The sequence below is a fragment of the Prionailurus viverrinus genome, chromosome B1, assembly GCF_022837055.1.
Source record: "Prionailurus viverrinus isolate Anna chromosome B1, UM_Priviv_1.0, whole genome shotgun sequence".
Taxonomy (NCBI): Eukaryota; Metazoa; Chordata; class Mammalia; order Carnivora; family Felidae; genus Prionailurus; species Prionailurus viverrinus.
This window is the reverse complement of record NC_062564.1, coordinates 120,112,488-120,131,663: the sequence shown is the minus strand read 5'-3', so window position 1 is coordinate 120,131,663 and position 19,176 is coordinate 120,112,488. Positions and strand designations below refer to the sequence as shown.

The window sequence follows — 19,176 nt, the reverse complement described above, 5'->3', positions numbered from 1 at the left end:
ACCAGGAGGCAAAGGCGGAGTCAAATGCAGTTGAGTCATTCACTTTCTCCAGAAGCACTTTTTGAGTACCTGCTATGTGCCAGGCACTGTGCTGGGCACTGTGGAATGAACGTAGTCCCTGTGTTCACAGAGCTTTTGGAATACTTAATTTTCACAGCTTGCAATACACCTGATGTGTAATCGGCTGGTTGCATTCCATTATGTCACATCTTTTCTGTCTTTAACTATAATTGTAGGGAGAAAAAGGAGAGGTCAGGGGAAGATAAGAAAGAGGAGGGGCAATTTGGGGGCACCTGGGTGGCTCTGTCCAAGTGTCCAACTCTTGATTTCGGCTCAGGTCATGATCTCACAGTTCATGAGATCTGAGTCCTGCCTCGGGCTCTGTGCTGACAGTGCAGAGCCTGCTTGGGATTCTCCCTCTCCTTCTCAGTGCCCCTCCCCTGCTTGTGCTCTCACTGTCTCTCTCCCTGTCTCTCAAAAATAAATAAACTTAAAAAAAAAAAGAAGAGAGGTAATTTGATACACAGAGGACAGTTTTTACTGTAATCCAGAGAAAATCCAGGTCTTCTTTTGATGCCTTTAATATGGGTGATATAAATGAGACAATTTTTAAAATTTTATTAGCAATACAAATACTTGCAAAAGAAAAAATAGAGTTATTTTAGCTTATGTTCTTTATTTGGGCCTTACAAAAGCATCTCATCTAAACCATGCTCACTTTACTCTTTCCCTGGGTATGAATGCACGGTGCTGTATGGTCCTAGATCGGGAAAAGGAAATCATCCGCCAGGCAGCTCTTCAGCAGACAAAGGAGATGGACCTCAGCGTGGTGCGGCTCATGTTTACAGCTTTTCTCCCAGATAGCACCGGCAGCTTCACAAGGCGCCTGGAACCCGTGGTATCGGATGCCATCTATGACAGCAGTGAGTCCTTGAATTCTAACAGGAGGCAGCTTGGTGTAGCATTAAGCACCGACTTCTAACCCTACCGTTGGCAGTTACTTACTAGCTCAAAGTCCCAGGACAAGTAATTTAATCACTTGGAGCCTCACATTTATTGTCTACAAAATGGGAATGCTAAATTCGAGCTTAAAAAGTTAATGTCTAGGCACGCCTGGGTAGCTCAGTCAGTTAAGGGTCCGACTCTTGATTTCAGCTCAGGTCATGATCTCCTGGTTTGTGGAATCGAGCCTCTGTGTCGGGCTCTGCACTAATAGCGAGGAGCTTGCTTAGGATTCTCTCTCTCTCTCTCTCTCTCTCTCTCTCTGTCTCTCTCAAAAATAAATAAACTTGGGGCGCCTAGGTGGCTCAGTCGGTTAAGCGTCCGACTTCAGCTCAGGTCACGATCTCACGGTCTGTGAGTTCGAGCCCCGCGTCGGGCTCTGGGCTGATGGCTCAGAGCCTGGAGCCTGCTTCCGATTCTGTGTCTCCCTCTCTCTCTGCCCCTCCCCCGTTCGTGCTCTGTCTCTCTCTGTCTCACAAATAAATAAAAACGGTAAAAATAAATAAATAAATAATAAATAAATAAATAAACTTAAAAAAAGGTTGATGTCTAGATTAGAAGTGAATGTTATGAGGTGCCCAATAAATATGGTTATCCTTCCTCACATGTACATGTTGGTCTCTTACATGCCATTTCACAATGGCAAATCTTTTATTATTTATGAATTCCTATACTGTCGGTACTCTCAGATAGAAAAATATCTCAATATTTTTCATTGAGGCTCTAAAGAGATGTTAATAAAAACAACTGTTATTCTAGTACATCTTCATTCTTACATAGTACAGCTTTTATCAAGATAGGAAGGTTAGCTGAATGAGTAGCATAGATAGTACATGGCTTCAAAATTCTATTTCAGTCTGTACTTCCTAGAACTTTTTTAAAAAGTTTTACAATGGTCTTCAGCATTTACCATGCAGATTTCTTGTTTGCTATGTACAGGATTTATTGAACAAATATTTCAAAAGAGCCTGCAAGCATGATATTTAGGCTCACTGAAAGTTTATAGAGTTTGGTCTAAGTAGAAAACTCCATGCCTCTAGTACAACAGCTAACTGATTTCTCTAATTTCAACAAGTTTGAAGGGAAGTGAAAGAGTTATAATATGATGTAGACTTGTATACTAAAGATCACCTTAAAATGCAGCTGTGGGAGCAAAAAAAAAAAAAAAGGAAGCTTTGTACTATTACCACAAGAAACTTTTGCCCCTAACCACACAGAATTCTAATTTAGTCTGGGGCAAAGAAATATTACAGCTCCATTTTTCTTTTCTGTAAAATAAAGATGTATAAATAATTTAAGAAAATTGTGCTTTTTCTACATTTTTAAGACTCTTATAAATAGTATATCAGGGGCGCCTGGGTGGCGCAGTCGGTTAAGCGTCCGACTTCAGCCAGGTCACGATCTCGCGGTCCGTGAGTTCGAGCCCCGCGTCAGGCTCTGGGCTGATGGCTCGGAGCCTGGAGCCTGTTTCCGATTCTGTGTCTCCCTCTCTCTCTGCCCCTCCCCCGTTCATGCTCTGTCTCTCTCTGTCCCAAAAATAAATAAACGTTGAAAAAAAAATTAAAAAAAAAAAAAAAAAAAGAAAAAAAAAATAGTATATCAGTATCATGGAAATAATTGAAGGTCTTGACCCAAATGAAATTCCACGAATCCATTGGTTTGGAACTTCCTGAAACATCAGAAAAACTCTTTCTCTTTCTGTATGAATCTTTCTTACTGTGTTAGTAGAAGAAACAAACACTGTTCTTTCTGCCCCATCTGTTTGAGTGGTAATGAATGATCCATGCTCAAGAAGTGAAGACTTCTGAAGACTTGCGAAGGTTTTTTTGTTTTATTTGTATCCTTGTTAAAGCGATATGAGTGAAAGCATCTATTTGTTTTTTTAATTGAAGTATAATTAACATACAGTGTTATATTAGTTTAACATGTACAACATATTGATTAAACAATTCTGTATATTAATGCTCGTCACAATAAACTATTTAAACTTTCTTTTGGTTAATGTGTGCTAAGAGCAGTCTCCCACAAGAGACTGGCTTGTGAAGCTGAGGATAAGCCATGATGTTTGTTGTTTTTCTCCTGTGGACAGAAGCCCCCAATGCGTCCAACTTGAAAATTGTAAGAATGGACAGGACAGCTGGATGTGTAACTGGAGGGGAAGAGATTTACCTTCTCTGTGACAAGGTTCAGAAAGGTAAATATATGCTCCAGTCTCAAGGTGTGAAATGTAATTCTGAGTGTGTCTGTGAGTCCCTTTTTGACAGTAAATCGCATAATATCCCTCTTCTGCCATAGAACTCCTTTAGAAAATTTACACATTTCACCTCTTCCAAATATGTCTGTGTTTTTTTAACCCAACTAATTCATTTAAAAAATTTTAATAGTAGTGGGACACCTGGTTGGTTCAGTTGGTTAAGTGTCTGACTCCTGGTTTTCGGTCAGGTCATGATCTCCTGGTTCACGTGTTCGAGCTCCACGTCAGGCTTGGGATTTTCTCTCTCCCTCTCTCTCTGCCCTTCCCCACTCATGCTTGCTCTCTTTCTCAAAACCAATAAATAAACATAAAAAGATTTTTTTTTCAATAGAAGTAAAGAGAATTAAGAAAATAATGACAATTGTAATCAGTGACATTGAAGTGTTTCTGTACTTTAAATTTTGCTATCTGAACTTAGTTAAACTAAAATAAATGAGTAATAATAGTTCATGCTTCACACTCACACACACACACACACACACACACACACACGCACATGGACACAGAATAAATAATGCTTTACATAGTATAAAATCGTTTCTTTTGTTTATCTTGCACGGTTTTGTTGCAACACTGAGAAGCTGAGAGAGCTTCTCCAGATACTTTCATGTGACACTCTGATGTCATTAAGAAAAAGAAAGAGAATAGGAACCGTGGGGAAATTCTCAGAGCATGTGTCTCAGAATTTTCACTTTCAGAAAACATTCTTGGCATTTACGTTTCATTAGCTATGATACAAGATATATAAATTAGCAAAAGCTGAAGGAGATTGTGTTGTTTTCTCAAACAACTCATTTTTAAAATACAGTGATAGAATGTCTAGTGTAATAAAGATCTACCCACTACAAAATGATGAGCATTTTCAAAGTAAGGAGTGCGTAACCAAAAATATAGCTCCTAAATAAAAGAAGGATGACTTTAAAAAAAGAAAATTCTCATTTGAGGCAAATGGCCTGAGGTTAAAAAGTCAGAAAAAATGGGATCAGATTGTAAGGTAAAGGCATATATCTTTATCCAAAAAATGTTTACACTTTCTGTGCATATCCTGGTATTAGTCTTTTAACCCATTGTATCCAAGTAATATGCATTTCCAAATTCTTGGTGTGCATACAGTGAGTAAACACAATCTGAGTACCTTTATTTGTAAATGTGATTCTTAATCATTATCATTACATTACATCTCTTATTAAAAGAAGTGTTATAGCTGCCTATCTTAAAGCATCTTAGTAACTAGATTTAAGGGAGTCCTACCTGAAAGAAAGGGAATCAACCAGGAGATAGTGAGATGTTTTATCCACCTCCAACCCCAACATTTCTAAAATTCTGTGGGTGTTTTTGGTTTTGTTTTTTTGTTTGAGAGAGAGAGAGAGAGAGAGAGAGAGAGAGTATGATCAGTGAAAGGACAGAAGGAGAAGGAGAGAGAGAGAATCCTAAGCAGGCTCCATGCCCAGGCTCACAAGACCATGAGATCATGACCTGAACCAAAATCAAGAGTTGGATGCTTAACTGACTGAGCCACCTGGGCATCCCTAAAATTCTATTTAAATATAAATATGAACTTAGTTTTCATAAGTCAGTAGTGCAGTCCCTCCTATAAAATGGGAAGTGAATCCAGAGAGATGTCAATCTGAGTTATATTGTCATATTTCTGCAAAAGTAGAGTCCATGATGCAAGTGTGAAATTTAGGCAGTCTAATCCAAAGGGACTTGACCAATATAATATTTGTAACAACTTCTCAATGTGGACTGATAAAGTATTATAGGGAAGCAGCATAGTAGAATGATCGTGAGCCTGGATGGAGTCTGTGTTCAAATTCTGGCTTCTCCGTACTAGCTGTTCAACCTTGGATGAGTTACTTAATCTCTTTGCACTCCAGTTTCTCTTCTGCAAAATGAGGATATTAATAGTACACCTGCATTTCAAAGTTATTGTGGGGGTTAAGTCAGTTAATGTATACATATAATTCACTTAAATTAGTGTTTGCCATGCAGTTAACTTCATGTAAGTTAAATATTATTATGTAGATCTATATGGAGTTTGAACCACCTTTTGGGGTTCTGATATTCCTCAATATCTTTCATGTTCCTCAGGAATGATTTGGGTTAGTGATGGAGAAGTGAGAAAGGCAAAGACTGATTAAGAGAAAAGTCAGACTGAATGGGTAAATCTAGTATTCTCTCAATGTAAATGAAACTCAGGGTCCATTACTATGGTAACTAATAAAGAAAATTTCAGTAATTTTGAAAATTTCAAATGATTTAAAAGTCTATTTCTTAGTAACTACTTTTTTAAATGTTTAAGTACATTGTAGGTAAAATCTTGAACCAGCTGAAAGTTTAGCATGTTGTGAAATATTATTATGTGAAATTAAACACCTGAATGTGACTGTTTGCAGATGACATCCAAATTCGATTTTATGAAGAGGAGGAAAATGGTGGAATCTGGGAAGGATTTGGAGATTTTTCTCCCACAGATGTTCATAGACAAGTAAGTGGATGATGATAATGCTGATGATGATGATTTTGCATTTTCTGTCTCATTGAAATTCAGTACTTAATTTCCATATATGAAAAAGGAAAAATCATACTTATTTAACTTTCATAAAAGAGTACTATTTTTAAGACTCTTGCAGGTCTTCCAGAAAAGTCACCTACCATAGAATTATGAGCAAAGCCTTAGTCCATTGGCTCTGAAACCATGTCAAGACATTTCATTTGGGTGTCTGATCACCTAACCATTAAGGCAGTGGCCCTTGGGTCTATTAGTGGAAATATTTTAAGTTTTTGTATTAGACTGCTCAGACTGCCATAACAACATACCATAGATTAGGTGTATTAAACAACAGAAATTTATTTCATCACAGTTCTGGAGGTTAGAAGTCCCAGATCAAGGCCCAACAGGGTTGGTTATTGGTTTTTTAAAGCTCTCTCCTCCTGGCTTGCAGACAGCTGCCTCTGGCTCTGTCCCCACATGACAGAAAGAGAGAGAGAGAGAGAGAGAGAGTAAGCTCTCTGGTGTCTCTTTCTATAGGAACACTAATCCTATCCAATCACAACCCAACCCTCATGATCTCATTTAACATTAATTATTCCCATAAAAGCCATTTCCCCAAATAATGCCACAGTAGGGGTTAAGGCTTCAAAATACGAGTTCTGAGGGAACACAATCAGTCCATTACGGTGTTCTACCAGAGTAATTATGACAACACTTTTGAAAAGGTTTTCTAATGAAAAGTATTGAAAGGAAGAGTCTTCTATAGGCTGATATCATCATGATAAATCAAGATTTCCCAGTGACAACTAAGTGTATGACTAAGAGATAGAAATGCTATATCCCCGTCTCCATCACTCTGAGTGATTGAGAAATACTATTTTCACACACACAAAATTGGAAACAATCCAAATGTCCACCAATAAGTGGCCAGTAAATAAATTATGGTGTGTCTGTGTGATGAACTATTACGCAGTTATTAAAGAGAATGTGTAATCTCTGAATATGGAAAAAACCTCAAACATACAACATTAAAAATTTTTTAAAGATATAAAACCAAGCGATGTCAGAAAGTTTGAATGTTCACGTTTGCATATGCATAAGGAAACTATGGAAGAATACAAAAAAAATTAATAATTTCACTGTGTTTACCTCTGGGGACAGGCACACAGTGGGGACCACCTAGATGGGGGATGGGAGTTGGCAAGGATAATTTTCACTATATGCCATTGTATACCTTTCTGTATTTTACAAAATCTTGAACCTTGTGAATACACCACATAGTGAAAAAAAAAAAAATCAAACAAGAAACTGTAATATTGCCTAACTATTGTGGCACTGACAGAAATTAATGAAGAGGTTGTCTTAGAGGTGTTACAGAATACCCTCTATCCCTAGAGCATTGGCCATCCTCCCTTCAAAATACACGGACCCTGTTAGGATGTCTCTACAGGATTTAGCTTCCTCTTCTCATCAGCCAACCTGTGGGCTCATTGTAGTAGCACATTCTTCACTCTCTCTTTCGACAACCAGTCTTTCTGATGTTGCCTTGTAAATAATTTTGGAGCACTTTAAGGCTGATTTAGAAGAGAAGAAGGAGGTGTATGCAATGCATTTTACTCATATGATTATTTTCAACTGGAAGACATTTAAAATATTAGACAAATAAAAATAAAGATTTGCAAAATATTAGCATAGTCTCATTTTAAATTTTTTTTAACGTTTTATTTTATTTTTGAGACAGAGAGAGACAGAGCATGAATGGGGGAGGGGCAGAGAGAGAGGGAGACACAGAATCGGAAACAGGCTCCAGGCTCTGAGCCATCAGCCCAGAGCCCGACGCGGGGCTCGAACTCACAGACCGTGAGATCGTGACCTGGGCTGAAGTTGGACGCCTAACCGACTAAGCCACCCAGGCCCCCCTAGCATAGTCTCTTTTTAATTCACAGTGGCAATTTAGTCACAATGTATGGGTATAGAATTCTGAGTTTGTAACTTTCTCTAGGATGCTGTATTTTTTAGTTTAATTAAACATAATTATTAATACGTTTAATGAGTAGCATTCTGGAAAAACAAAATGTAGGCCTACCCTAATGTTTGGGTCTTTGTATCCTGCAGTTTGCCATCGTCTTCAAAACGCCAAAATATAAAGATGTCAACATCACAAAACCGGCTTCCGTGTTTGTCCAACTTCGGAGGAAATCTGATTTGGAAACTAGCGAACCCAAACCTTTTCTCTACTACCCTGAAATCAAAGGTAATTGGGTTACTTACATTCTTGTGACTGTTCCCATAAAAGGACAAAGCTGATTAGAAGAGATTAGTTGTTCACTTCCTTTGAATGGCTTCCTAAGAACTTGCCCCTGGGCCCATGGTACTTATTTTTAGAGAAGAGAGAAGTAATATACTATTTTGGGGTCATGGAATTGAGTCCAGCCTTTCAAAATAATCTTATTTTTACCAAGCTTATATGAGATTTAGACAGTTGAGAATTTGTCTTTGAATCTGAGAATCTGTCATTTATTGAGGATCTCGGGGTTTGGGCAGTTGAGATGGACCTTATGATAAGGCTTGCTGTTCAGGAGATTCAGCCCCTCCATCATCTGGCCTCAGACGATAAAACAGGATACTCAGCCACCATGCAGTGCAGAACCATAAAAATTAATAAAGCACCATTCTTTTCCTCACAAAAGATACCCTGAGAAGGGGAGATAGTCTCCTTACATATTTATAATGTGATTTATGATTTTGATAAGCTCCAAAAGGGAAGTATCTACAAACACCTATGAGAATGCCAAAGAGAGAGGACCCTTAATTCTATAGAAGCCACCAAGAAGTAGGCTTCTTCAAGGTCCTTCAACCTGGGGGTGTATTTCAATAGTTAGGTGAGAAACAAGGAAGGAAAGTGTTTCCTAGGCTTGGAAACTTGAGGAGCTGAACAATTAATGTTAGTTCAGAGAGAAGTGAGCCTTTTGGGCATGGAGATGGACCACTGAAGACCAAGACAGGTAAGGAAGGCCAAGGCCAGGCTCAGAAGTGCTGTGATTGGCAGCTGAAGAATTCTGATTGATCTGGATAACGGAATTACCAGGCCTATTTGGGTTTGGAATGATGGCTCTGACTTCCTTATATGGACACTGAGGGAACTGTCTGAGCAGCAGATGAAGAGTCTGAAGAGTAATGCAAGAATCCAAGTGAGAAGTGGGGAGGTTCCTAAAGGTATTAGTGTAAGGAATGCAAGGAGACAGTGGCGTTAAGCCCCAGATGCTGGTTGAGGTAGGAGGTGAAGGAGAAATTCAGGAGTCATAGATGGTTCTAGGAATCCCAGCCTAGGAAGGTTGTTATGTGGTTGAGTTGGTGAAAGAATACAGGGAGCAAAAGTACATTTGAGTGGACAGAGAGGGAGCTCAGTTTAAAACATGTTGCATTTTTGGTTCCTCTGGAAAATTCCTAATAAGCCAATCAAAAGGCAGGACTGGAACTCAACAGGGCAGGGTGGGAAATTCAGCATTGAGTGTATTTAATAGGCCCCTAAATGGGAAAATTGCTCAAAGATATTTCTTAACCTGGAGTCCACTGACCCCAGGAGGTCCAAGGATAGAAATGGATTTTAATATAATCAGCTTTTTTTGTAATTTTACATATTGATAGGTACGATTCTAAGAAAAGATCCGTAACACTTCACAAGACTGAAAAAGGGGTTATGGCACAAACAAAATCAGAAACCCCTGGATTAGAGGGAAGTGAGACCATAGTGGGAGGTCAATGAAATGATCGTCACAGAGCACCCAGGTCCTGGCTGATGTCTGAAGCCACAAAGGTGCTGCAGTGATGATCCACATGAGTGTTGGATCCTGTGGTAGCAACATGTGTTGTGTGATCCTTGAAGAGGGCTTCTTTGCCTGTAACTCATGTTGTGGTGGGAGCATTTAGAAGATGATTCCATGAGTTCTTGTTTCTTTTCAGAGATCGTGACCTGTTTACTGATGGTCCCGATTCACAGCATTCCATTACTGTGGTGTGAAAACATTATCAACAAAAGAGCCTTTTTTCCCCCCAGTCCACATAAGATTTCATGCAAAATCCCAGTGCATACACCTGACAGGCTCTGGTTAAAGTGGAAGTGGAGAGGGTTGCCTGGGTGGCTCGGTTGGTTGAGCATCTGACTCTCGATTTCAGTTCAGGTCATGGTCTCACAGTTCATGAGTCCGAGCCCCATGTCAGGGTTTGCGCTGGCAGCTTGGAGGCTGCTTGGGATTCTCTCTCTCCCTCTGTCTCTGCCCCTTCTCCACTTACTGTCTCTCTCTTACTCTCTTTCTCTCTCAAAATAAAAAAAAAGCATTAACAAAATTAATTAAATAAATAAATAAATAAATAAATAAATAAATAACTACAGTGGAGGCGGGGAGCCAGCCCACCTGCCCTCACTTCCCCACCCAGCGACAACCTGAGGTCTTCCAAATGCTTCAGTCTGCATAAAGATGAAAATCACTGCTTTTGATTAAACACACTTTTTTAAATAGACACAGGAGAGAAATTTTTGGACTTTCTGAGGGAAAAAATTAATTTCTTCTCCTAAAATATGTCTTAACATAATGTCCATTTTTTTCAACACAGAGAATTATGTTTAAAAAGGATACCCAGATTACCTACACATGTATGCATCGAGAAACATTCAAAGCTGAGCTTGGTTTCTAGGCTGCCAGTCTACCTTTTCCAGTGGTATTTGTCCATCAAAAGAGTGAGATACAGCAAGGGCATGTTCAGGTGTTCATTCATAATAGGATCTGTCAGATGCTCAGGTTAGAGAATGGGGTCTCCTGAAAGTTCAAATTCCTACCTGTATGCTTCAAGCACTTCCAGGCTGTCATTGACTAAAAGCTCCATGTAATACAAACAAGTAAGAAGAATCATCTGGAAAAATAAGAGTTAGAAGTTGAGCTCCACAGAAAGAATGGCCACCATCTATTGTGACATATATTTATACATTGTGAGATTTTATTGAAGGTAACAAATTACCTTGGTCAGTAAAACTTTCTGGATTGTAAATCCCAAAATGAAATCATCACAAGGAGAAATAATCACACCAGACATATAACCAGAAAAGTAGTGGGCCGGGGAGCCTGGGTGACTCAGTCAGTTTAATATCCAACTCTTGATTTCAGCTCAGGTCATGATCTCACAGTTCATGAGTTCAAGCCCCACATCAGGCTCTGTGCTAACAGCGTGGAGCCTGCTTGGGACTCTCTCTCTCTCTCTGCCCCTCCCCTGCTCTCTCTCTCTCACTCTCTCAAAAATAAATATTTTTTTAAAAAGAGAGAGAGAAGTAACAGGCCATTTAATATAAGAGTAAGTGGGGGCACCTGGGTCGCTCAGTTGGTTGAGAGACCAACTTCGGCTCAGGTCATGATCTCATAGTTTGTGAGTTCAAGCCCCGCGTTGGGCTCTGTGCTGACAGCTCAGAGCCTGGAGCCTGCTTCTGATTCTGTTTCTCCCTCTCTTTCTGCTCCTCCCTCACTCATGCTGTGTATCTCTCTGTCTCAGAAATAAATAAACATTAAAAAAATTTGTTTAAAAATAATATAAGAGTAAGTGTATGAAAATGAATTAAAACTATACAACCCAGGGAATCTTTGTGTACATTTCTCAGAGGTCATTGAACACACCTTCCACTGCCCCAGCCCCTGCAGTCATTCCCTGTGTCAATTTTGTGTAGTTCATTATTTTTATCAGTAAGCAAAATTGTCCTATCAATGAATTTAGGTATCTATTGTCTTCTTCTACCCTCCAATAGGAAGAATATTATTTAGTTCATAGATTTGGTCTTTCATGTTCATTAGTACATTTCCAACATCTAGAACATTATATGTCATATATTTTATTTTGTTTTAAGTAGTCTCAATGCCCATGTAGGGCTTGAACTCACCACTCTGAGATCAAGAGCTGCATGCACTGCCAACCGAACCAGCCAGGAGTCCCTTAGTAGATGTCATATAGGAGATGCTGAGATATATCTGAGAGCTGGCTTTTTTTTTAAGTTTTAATTTTAATTCCAGTTAGTTAATACACAGTGCTATATTAGCTTTAGGTGTACAACATAGTGATTCAGTAATTTTATACATTACTCAGTGCTTGTCATGGTAAGTATACTTTTGATCCCCTTTACCAGTTTCACCCATCCCCCACCAGTCTCCTGGTAACCACCAGTTTGTTCTTTATATTTAAGGGTCTGGTTTTTTGTTTGTCTCTTTTTTCTTTGTTCATTTGTTTTGTTTCTTAAATTCCACAAATGAGTGAAATCATATGGTATTTGTCTTTCTCTGACTGACTTGTTTTGCTTAGCATAATACTCTGTAGCTCCATCCATGTCATTGTAAATAGCAAGATCTTATTTTTTTTATGCCACACACACACACACACACACACACACACACATATATATATATATATATGATATATATATCACATTTTCTTTATCCACTCATCAATTGATACACTCTTGAGCTGCTTCCATATCTTGGCTCTTATAATATGGGAGCTGACTTATTGACTGACCAACCAACTTGCCATCCTTATCCCAAAGGCTGTTAATTTGTTGGGTGCCATCAAGGAGGACATCAGACAAAGAGATATAACATATTCCTTTCATTGTACAGAACCATCTATTCCAGAACTTGACATCTGATATAGTTATTGACCTAGTACCTCATGAAAATGTCATGGACATGGTTGGGCTTAGGGAAGACAAATTAAATAATCGAGAGAGGGACAATTGGCAAAGGAAGAAGATAGTTGAGGAACTGCTATATGAACGGCAAAAAAAGACCATGTGATTTTTCAGTCTGAAAAGGTGGAGAATCAGAAGAAACGGAATCATAATCTTTAAATTATGAAAGGAATGCTTAGGATAGACGCAGACATCTTTTACTAGCACACTAGAACCCCAAAAAACGTGAATGAGGTACTTTTGAAGGCATACACATATCAAAACGAGGTGGATACTAAAAGTTTATCTACATTTGTGAACTAGACTCTTATCTGCAATCACCAATTATTAAAGGAAGCAAAGACATTTTGGAGTGTTTCCCAAAGAATGGCAGTCTAATAGAATGGAAAGCTCACTGGCTTTGAATCTCATCTTCACTCTGCCCTGACCTCTGACAAGTCCCTTAATCATCCTAGCTTTTGTTTCGTCTTCTGTAAAAGGAGGGACCACTTAGGTCCCTTCTAGAATAGGTTGATGTTTCATAGTACAACCCATGCTGCCACTGTCAAAGGCAGACCACAGGGATACATGAATGTGATGAGACTATCTCCATGTTCAATTCTGGGGAAATTCAGGCTGGTTCTTTTATTTAAAAACTTGTCATAATGAAATATTCTGTATCAGTTTCTTGTTGCTGAAATCTTAATGGATGTATAATAGTTAGTATTTTTAAAGTGACTGAAAAATTACCATTTTACAGTAAAATAAAACCATTGAACATCTCTGTTTTATAAAACAGAAAAAGTACATAGCGAGTACCAAATGATCTCTTTGGTAGAACACGTCAGCAGATAACATGTACTCCTGAAGATGAATAAGTTGTCTGCTTCCCTCTTGTGTTTCATATTTCTAATGAACTAATATTCTATGTGAGATCCCCAGTTTATAGGATGAGTAATAAGTATGACTATTAGTTGGTTATAGTACAACTGATGGAAAATTTTTATAAATCTGTTCAAAACCTTTGAAAAGGAAATTTGTAAAGTTTCTCTACTTTGAGGCCAACGCTTTCTAGTAGAAGCACATTCTCTTCAAAGTTGACCCACATTGGCTTTCTTCCTAACAAGTCTGGACATGATCCATTTTTAAAGGATTATTTTAAGGGTACTTTGCTATCCTACTTTTCCATGTTTCAGTCTTCCAGCTGTGCTCAGGTGACTGCAATAATCAGTAAAAGCATTCTTTCAAGCCCTGAGATGGCCGAAATAACGACAACATTAGAAATAAGTAGAGATCTTTCTGGACATAAGCAATGGCCAAAACTAACATTGAAGAATTGGAAATAGGACAATTGTTAAGTATCAGGCTGCTGATTGAAAAAAAAAAAAAAGAATACCACATTGCCTGTTTATTTAAACAGAAATTTTACATCACCCTTTCAGTCCAAAAGAGAGAAGGGGAAAAAAAAAAATACATGATAGGAAAATGAGAGAAGAGAAAGGGAAACAGAAAGAAGAAACAAGAGCTCAATAATGGACCACAATGGCAGTGGGCTGGGGAGAACAGATAGTGAGAAGCAAAAGAAAAACTACAACGACACGAGGAATGAGGAATGAGAGTGTAAATGGCATCTAGACCTGGACAGCCAAAAATCTCAGAGGGCATCACTGTGTTTTAAGTCAAGTCTTTAGACTTTCGGCCTCCTGTATCTCCTCAGTCACCAATGACTACCAATCCCTCTTTCATTGCATTCCTGGGGTCCACCCATTTGTATTATCACGGTGACCACTAAGGAACAGCCCCATTCCCTTCCATTTGCACCGTCTCTGCCTCTCACTTTGACTCTTTGTTTTGTCCTACACACCAGTGGCAGATGAATCTTCTTAAACTAGCACGCTGTACACATCATCCCCCAGTTCAGAAACATCCGGTGGCCCTCCTGCTTGTAAACCCCTTGGGTTCACAATCCAGGAGCCCGACAGTGTGGTTCCAGTCAGCCCCACTTCTCAAGACTTTCTTATGCTAAACTCTCACTTCAGCTAGACTGATCCATAAGCACACAGTGCGCATTCTCTCCTTCATTATTTTGCCTCTACATCCCATTTCCAGCTCATCCTCCCATTGCCCTCTCCTGATATAAAGTGGATTCTGGAAAGCTTTTCCTGAATTTTCCAGCCCATAGGTACTTCCTGGAAGTTCTCCTTTGACCCCCTGGAACACTGCTTTGCAACCATAAATTTAACTTAGAGAGCTTTATGATGCTATCTCTCCCAACTCTTTCCCCCACAACCTTTCAGTTGTATTGGAGGGTTCTTGACAGCAAAGACCTTGTTCATTCTTCTCTTTCTCCTTAGCACTTAGCTCACAGTAGATGCATTACAAATGTTAGTTGGTTGGTAATAGTGGTTTGTATGACTAAATGAAAATGCTCAATATTGTTTTTCTTCTCCGGTATCTCTAGTATCTTAATAATTGATGGGAAGTCTAGTCTTTCGCTAATTTGAATGACACTGGGGACTTCAGAAACTGTTGTTTCTTAACTGTAGAGAGGATTTGGGTGTGTACTGTTCTGTGGTCTCTCTGAGGCTGGTTCTCCGTCTTCATAGCCATTGGAATAAATATAATGCTTCTTGAAATTTGGCATCTCTTCCTCCTTGGGTGATTTCTGTTTCCCTTTAAGATGTTTAAAAATACCATCAGAATCAATATTCTTTCTGTGGCTAGTTGTGGAATTGAATCAGTCTTTTCTCCTTTGGTTTCTCTTCCTTTAACTACAGATAAAGAGGAAGTGCAGAGGAAACGGCAGAAGCTCATGCCTAATTTCTCTGATAGTTTCGGCGGCGGTAGTGGTGCTGGAGCTGGAGGTGGAGGCATGTTTGGCAGTGGCGGTGGAGGAGGGGGTGCCGGAGGTACGGGTCCAGGTACGAATTGAGTCTCCTCTTTCTAAAGCTTTTCCCGTTGGAGAAGCTAGAATTGTCTTTCCCTAGATTTCCCAGATGGTCTGTGGGTTGAGTGGCTGTGACGTTACTGAGTGTGACATAGGAAATTAATTAAAATTTTAATAAGTGTATTTTTTTCAAAGAAATGCATGTTCATTTGGCAATATGTAGATAATACCAAAAACTCTAAGAAGAAAAACAGTCACTCAAGTTCAGTTATATGAAGAACGTGTCTATTCACGTTTTGGTATATTTTCTTCCTTTCTTCCTCCTTCCCTCCCTTCCTTCCTTCTTTGCTTCTATACTTGTCTTGGTTTTCTTTGGCAACATTAAAAAGATTTCATGTTATATATACTAGCATTGTAGAATATCTGAAGACACATAAAATCCTGCCATCGAAGGTTAACTTCTTCTAATTTTATTCTGTGCAAACGTCACAGTAGATATTTTTTGCATTTTCATGAGTACAGCTACAATCCTCATAATGCATTGTATTTAATCTATTTACCTACGTTAGTTATTTATTATCATAAATGATTGTGTATATGGAGTCATATATGCTACTTTTCCCTAATGGGTTAACATAAGCATTTCCTCCGTGGTAATATAAATATTATGTAAGCATAATTTCTTAAGGATCATTTTAATGACTCATATTTCACCAAGTGAATATTCCATAGTATTACTTACTTGAATGCGTTTCCTGTTTTTTATTGTTTTTACTGATCTCCTTTGTCCACGTTGTTTTTCTTTTATTCCAGACTGTTTTTGTAAATTAGATTCTTTGAAGTAAAATTACAATGTCAGAGAGTATGACCTCTAATTTTACGTACGACTTTTTATGCTTCCACCAAAAATGCATGAGCATGCACAGTGTGGTCATGTTTCCTTGAGGACTCGGTAGTTTGTATTTTGTTTGGTTCAGTTTTTCCTGCCAGACATTATTTCAAGGCCCTCTGTGTCAGCAAGTCTGAGTTTGGGTGGTGAGCACTCCCACACAACAGTGGGAGACTTTCTCCAGCGTGAACTCCTCCATGCTGCCCCAGGCCTGGGCATTGTCTGAGTTGCCAAAATGTTAACTTGGTCCAAGTGGAATTCTGATCATCCATGATCCCCACAATGTGTCTTACTAACCTACAATGGCAGCACCATGTCGGGCACTCTGCCCTCCCACACCAAAGCCTGTGCTCACCTGAGGGAAGGACACTAAACTTTGCTGACTCTTCATAAAGCACATACACACACACACACACACACACACACACACACACACAACCATCATGAGGTTTCATTTGTTTTGCTTGCCATTTCAGGGTATGGCTTCCCCCACTATGGATTCCCTACATACGGTGGAATTACCTTCCATCCTGGAACCACTAAATCTAATGCCGGGATGAAACATGGTAAGTAATACAGTTTTTTTCCAATAGTGAAAAAAGAATAAAAAATTAAAAGTTTTATATTATTACTCATCACGTTGTCATCTTGAAAAAATTTGATAAATGCAGGTAAACTGAGAAGATACTTTTGCATAAAAAAATGTTATTTCCTGTGGCAAATATAAATTCTATTCCCAATCTTATGTTTCTACTTATATATTTACTTCTTAAGTGACATGAACAAGGGGAAGAAAAGAGCATTAAAAAGGGACATATGGAGACACTTGACTAAAAAAGTCACCAAACTTAACTGTCCTCTCCTGTTTTCTTCTCAAATGCTACACTTTTGAAGACATTTTGAGTTTTATAGGGACGGCCTTTCCCCTCAAATGCATCGCTTCATGTGCAGTTGTCACATGCTGTGTTCGTAGCTTGTATTACATGTCCATTCTAGTGTACCCATTGAAGCAATAATACAATAAAGTCTTCCCATGTATTGAATGCCTGTTTGATGTCAGGTGCTATTTCTACATGTTTTAACTGTCATCCTCATGATTGCTCTAAGGAAAATAGTAATGCCTCCATTTTATGGACAGAGGACACCAACGTTCAGAAAGGTTCATTCACTCACTGAAGACACATATCTGTTATTGGCAGAACCTGGATTTGAACCAGCTCTGCTCACAAAACATAGGTGCTTACATAGTACCTCCCAGATAATATGGTCAGACTGGAAAGAGCACAGAAATGGCTTACCAAGTAACTCCCACACTACAGAATGTGACTTGATATTATGTCTTAACAACTTGCTTGGTTAATTAGCATTAGGAAAAAAATAATTCCTGTTTGTTTGGGGTGTTTTGAGAGAGAGAGAGAGAGAGAGAGAGAGAGAGAGAGAGAGAGGCTCTAGGCTCAGTGAGGAGCCCCACATGGGGCTCGATCTTTCAACCATGAGATCATGACCTGAGCTGAAATCAAGAGTTGGGTGTTTAACTGACTGAGTTACCCAGGCACCCCATAACTCCTGTTTCTTTTTTTATTGTTATTATATGTTATTTAAAAAAAATTTTTTAACATTTATTTATTTTTGAGAGACAGAGCATGAGTGGGGGAGGGGCAGAGAGAGGGAGACAGAGAATCTGAAGCAGGCTCCAGGCTCTGAGCTCTCAGTGCAGAACCTAATGCAGGGCTCGAACTCACAAACTGTGTGATCATGACCTGAGCTGAAGTTGGAAGCTTAACTGACTGAGCCACCCACGCACCCCATAACTCCTCTGTTTCTATTTAAACTTTAAAAATTCCACTTCCCTACAATTCACAGAAGAGCTTTATTTCATTTTTCTCCTTTACAAATAAACAGAATGAAATGTAAGTTTTTAAAAGTGTATATGAAATTTTTTTTAAGATCTTGAAAGTTCTTATCACAAAAAAATTGTAACTATGTGCGCTGACTAATGGTAACTCGACTTACTGTGGTGATCATTTGACAATATATACAAATATCAAATCATTATATTGTACACCTGAAACTAATGGAATATGTCACATATAACTCCGTAAAAATGTGTCTTTTAGACGTGAGAGTTTAAAATAGCTCCAAAACAGGTTACCTATGATATGAGTGTTTTAAAAGGAATTTCAAATTACTGTTTTTCTTTTCCCTTTGCAGTAAACTTGCCTATCTTTTATCTGACCTTTGCTGAAACAGGGAATTATCACTTAATGGAATTTAGTGAGAAAAATCTGATGTTTCTGCTTTTATCTTAGGAACCATAGACTCCCCATCTAAAAATGACCCTGAGGGTTGCAGCAAGAGTGTGGACAGAGACGCAGTGAACCTCTCTGGGAAAGTAACTGAACCCACAGAACAAGATAAGGAGTCTGGCACTGGCGAAGATGAAGTTACCCTGACGTATACAGTAGGAGTAAAGGAAGAGAATTCTAGGTTTCAGGGTAAGTGAGTACACATGTGATTGCATTGTATTGACTGGTGAGGGGATAGGTTGGTTCCAGGTATAGAAGCTATTGTCAGAAGACCGGTTTATTTTCTGTTAATCTAAAAATGATATATCAATATCTTGTTTGGTGTGCTCTTCAGAGTCCTGTATGCCTCTTGAAAAGCATGTGTCAGAGCATTTAATTCACACTGAAATTTCCATTTTCCCTGTGTTATCTCTGAATAAAGTACCAGAATATGCATATGCATTCTCCAGTCATAATTATGCAGTTTTAGGATATCGTGGGAGATAATCTAATTCATTTCCACCACAGATAATAGAGAAGTTCCCATAACTTCAATAGTCTTCTTCCTCTAGACCGTAGTTGGACCATCACACTGAAGTAGAACTTTGCCTGAAAATGAGAACTTTTCCTTTTAGCTTGATTCCCTCTTTGAACAATTAGGA

The 19,176-nt window shown here is 38.8% G+C and overlaps 1 protein-coding gene across 3 annotated transcripts in view; it reads left to right on the top strand.

The window, feature by feature from the left end:
- Positions 1-19,176, top strand: part of NFKB1 (nuclear factor kappa B subunit 1) — a 120,107-nt gene that overhangs the window by 78,570 nt on the left and 22,361 nt on the right. For 2 of the 3 annotated variants that reach the window (XM_047855575.1, XM_047855574.1), the window contains exons 8-14: positions 765-923; positions 3,092-3,196; positions 5,653-5,744; positions 7,866-8,004; positions 15,231-15,374; positions 16,706-16,795; positions 18,539-18,724. In XM_047855575.1, the coding sequence (XP_047711531.1) occupies positions 765-923; positions 3,092-3,196; positions 5,653-5,744; positions 7,866-8,004; positions 15,231-15,374; positions 16,706-16,795; positions 18,539-18,724 (915 nt within the window). The remainder of the gene's footprint in view (positions 1-764; positions 924-3,091; positions 3,197-5,652; positions 5,745-7,865; positions 8,005-15,230; positions 15,375-16,705; positions 16,796-18,538; positions 18,725-19,176) is intronic. The other variant, XM_047855576.1, reaches the window with a different exon arrangement.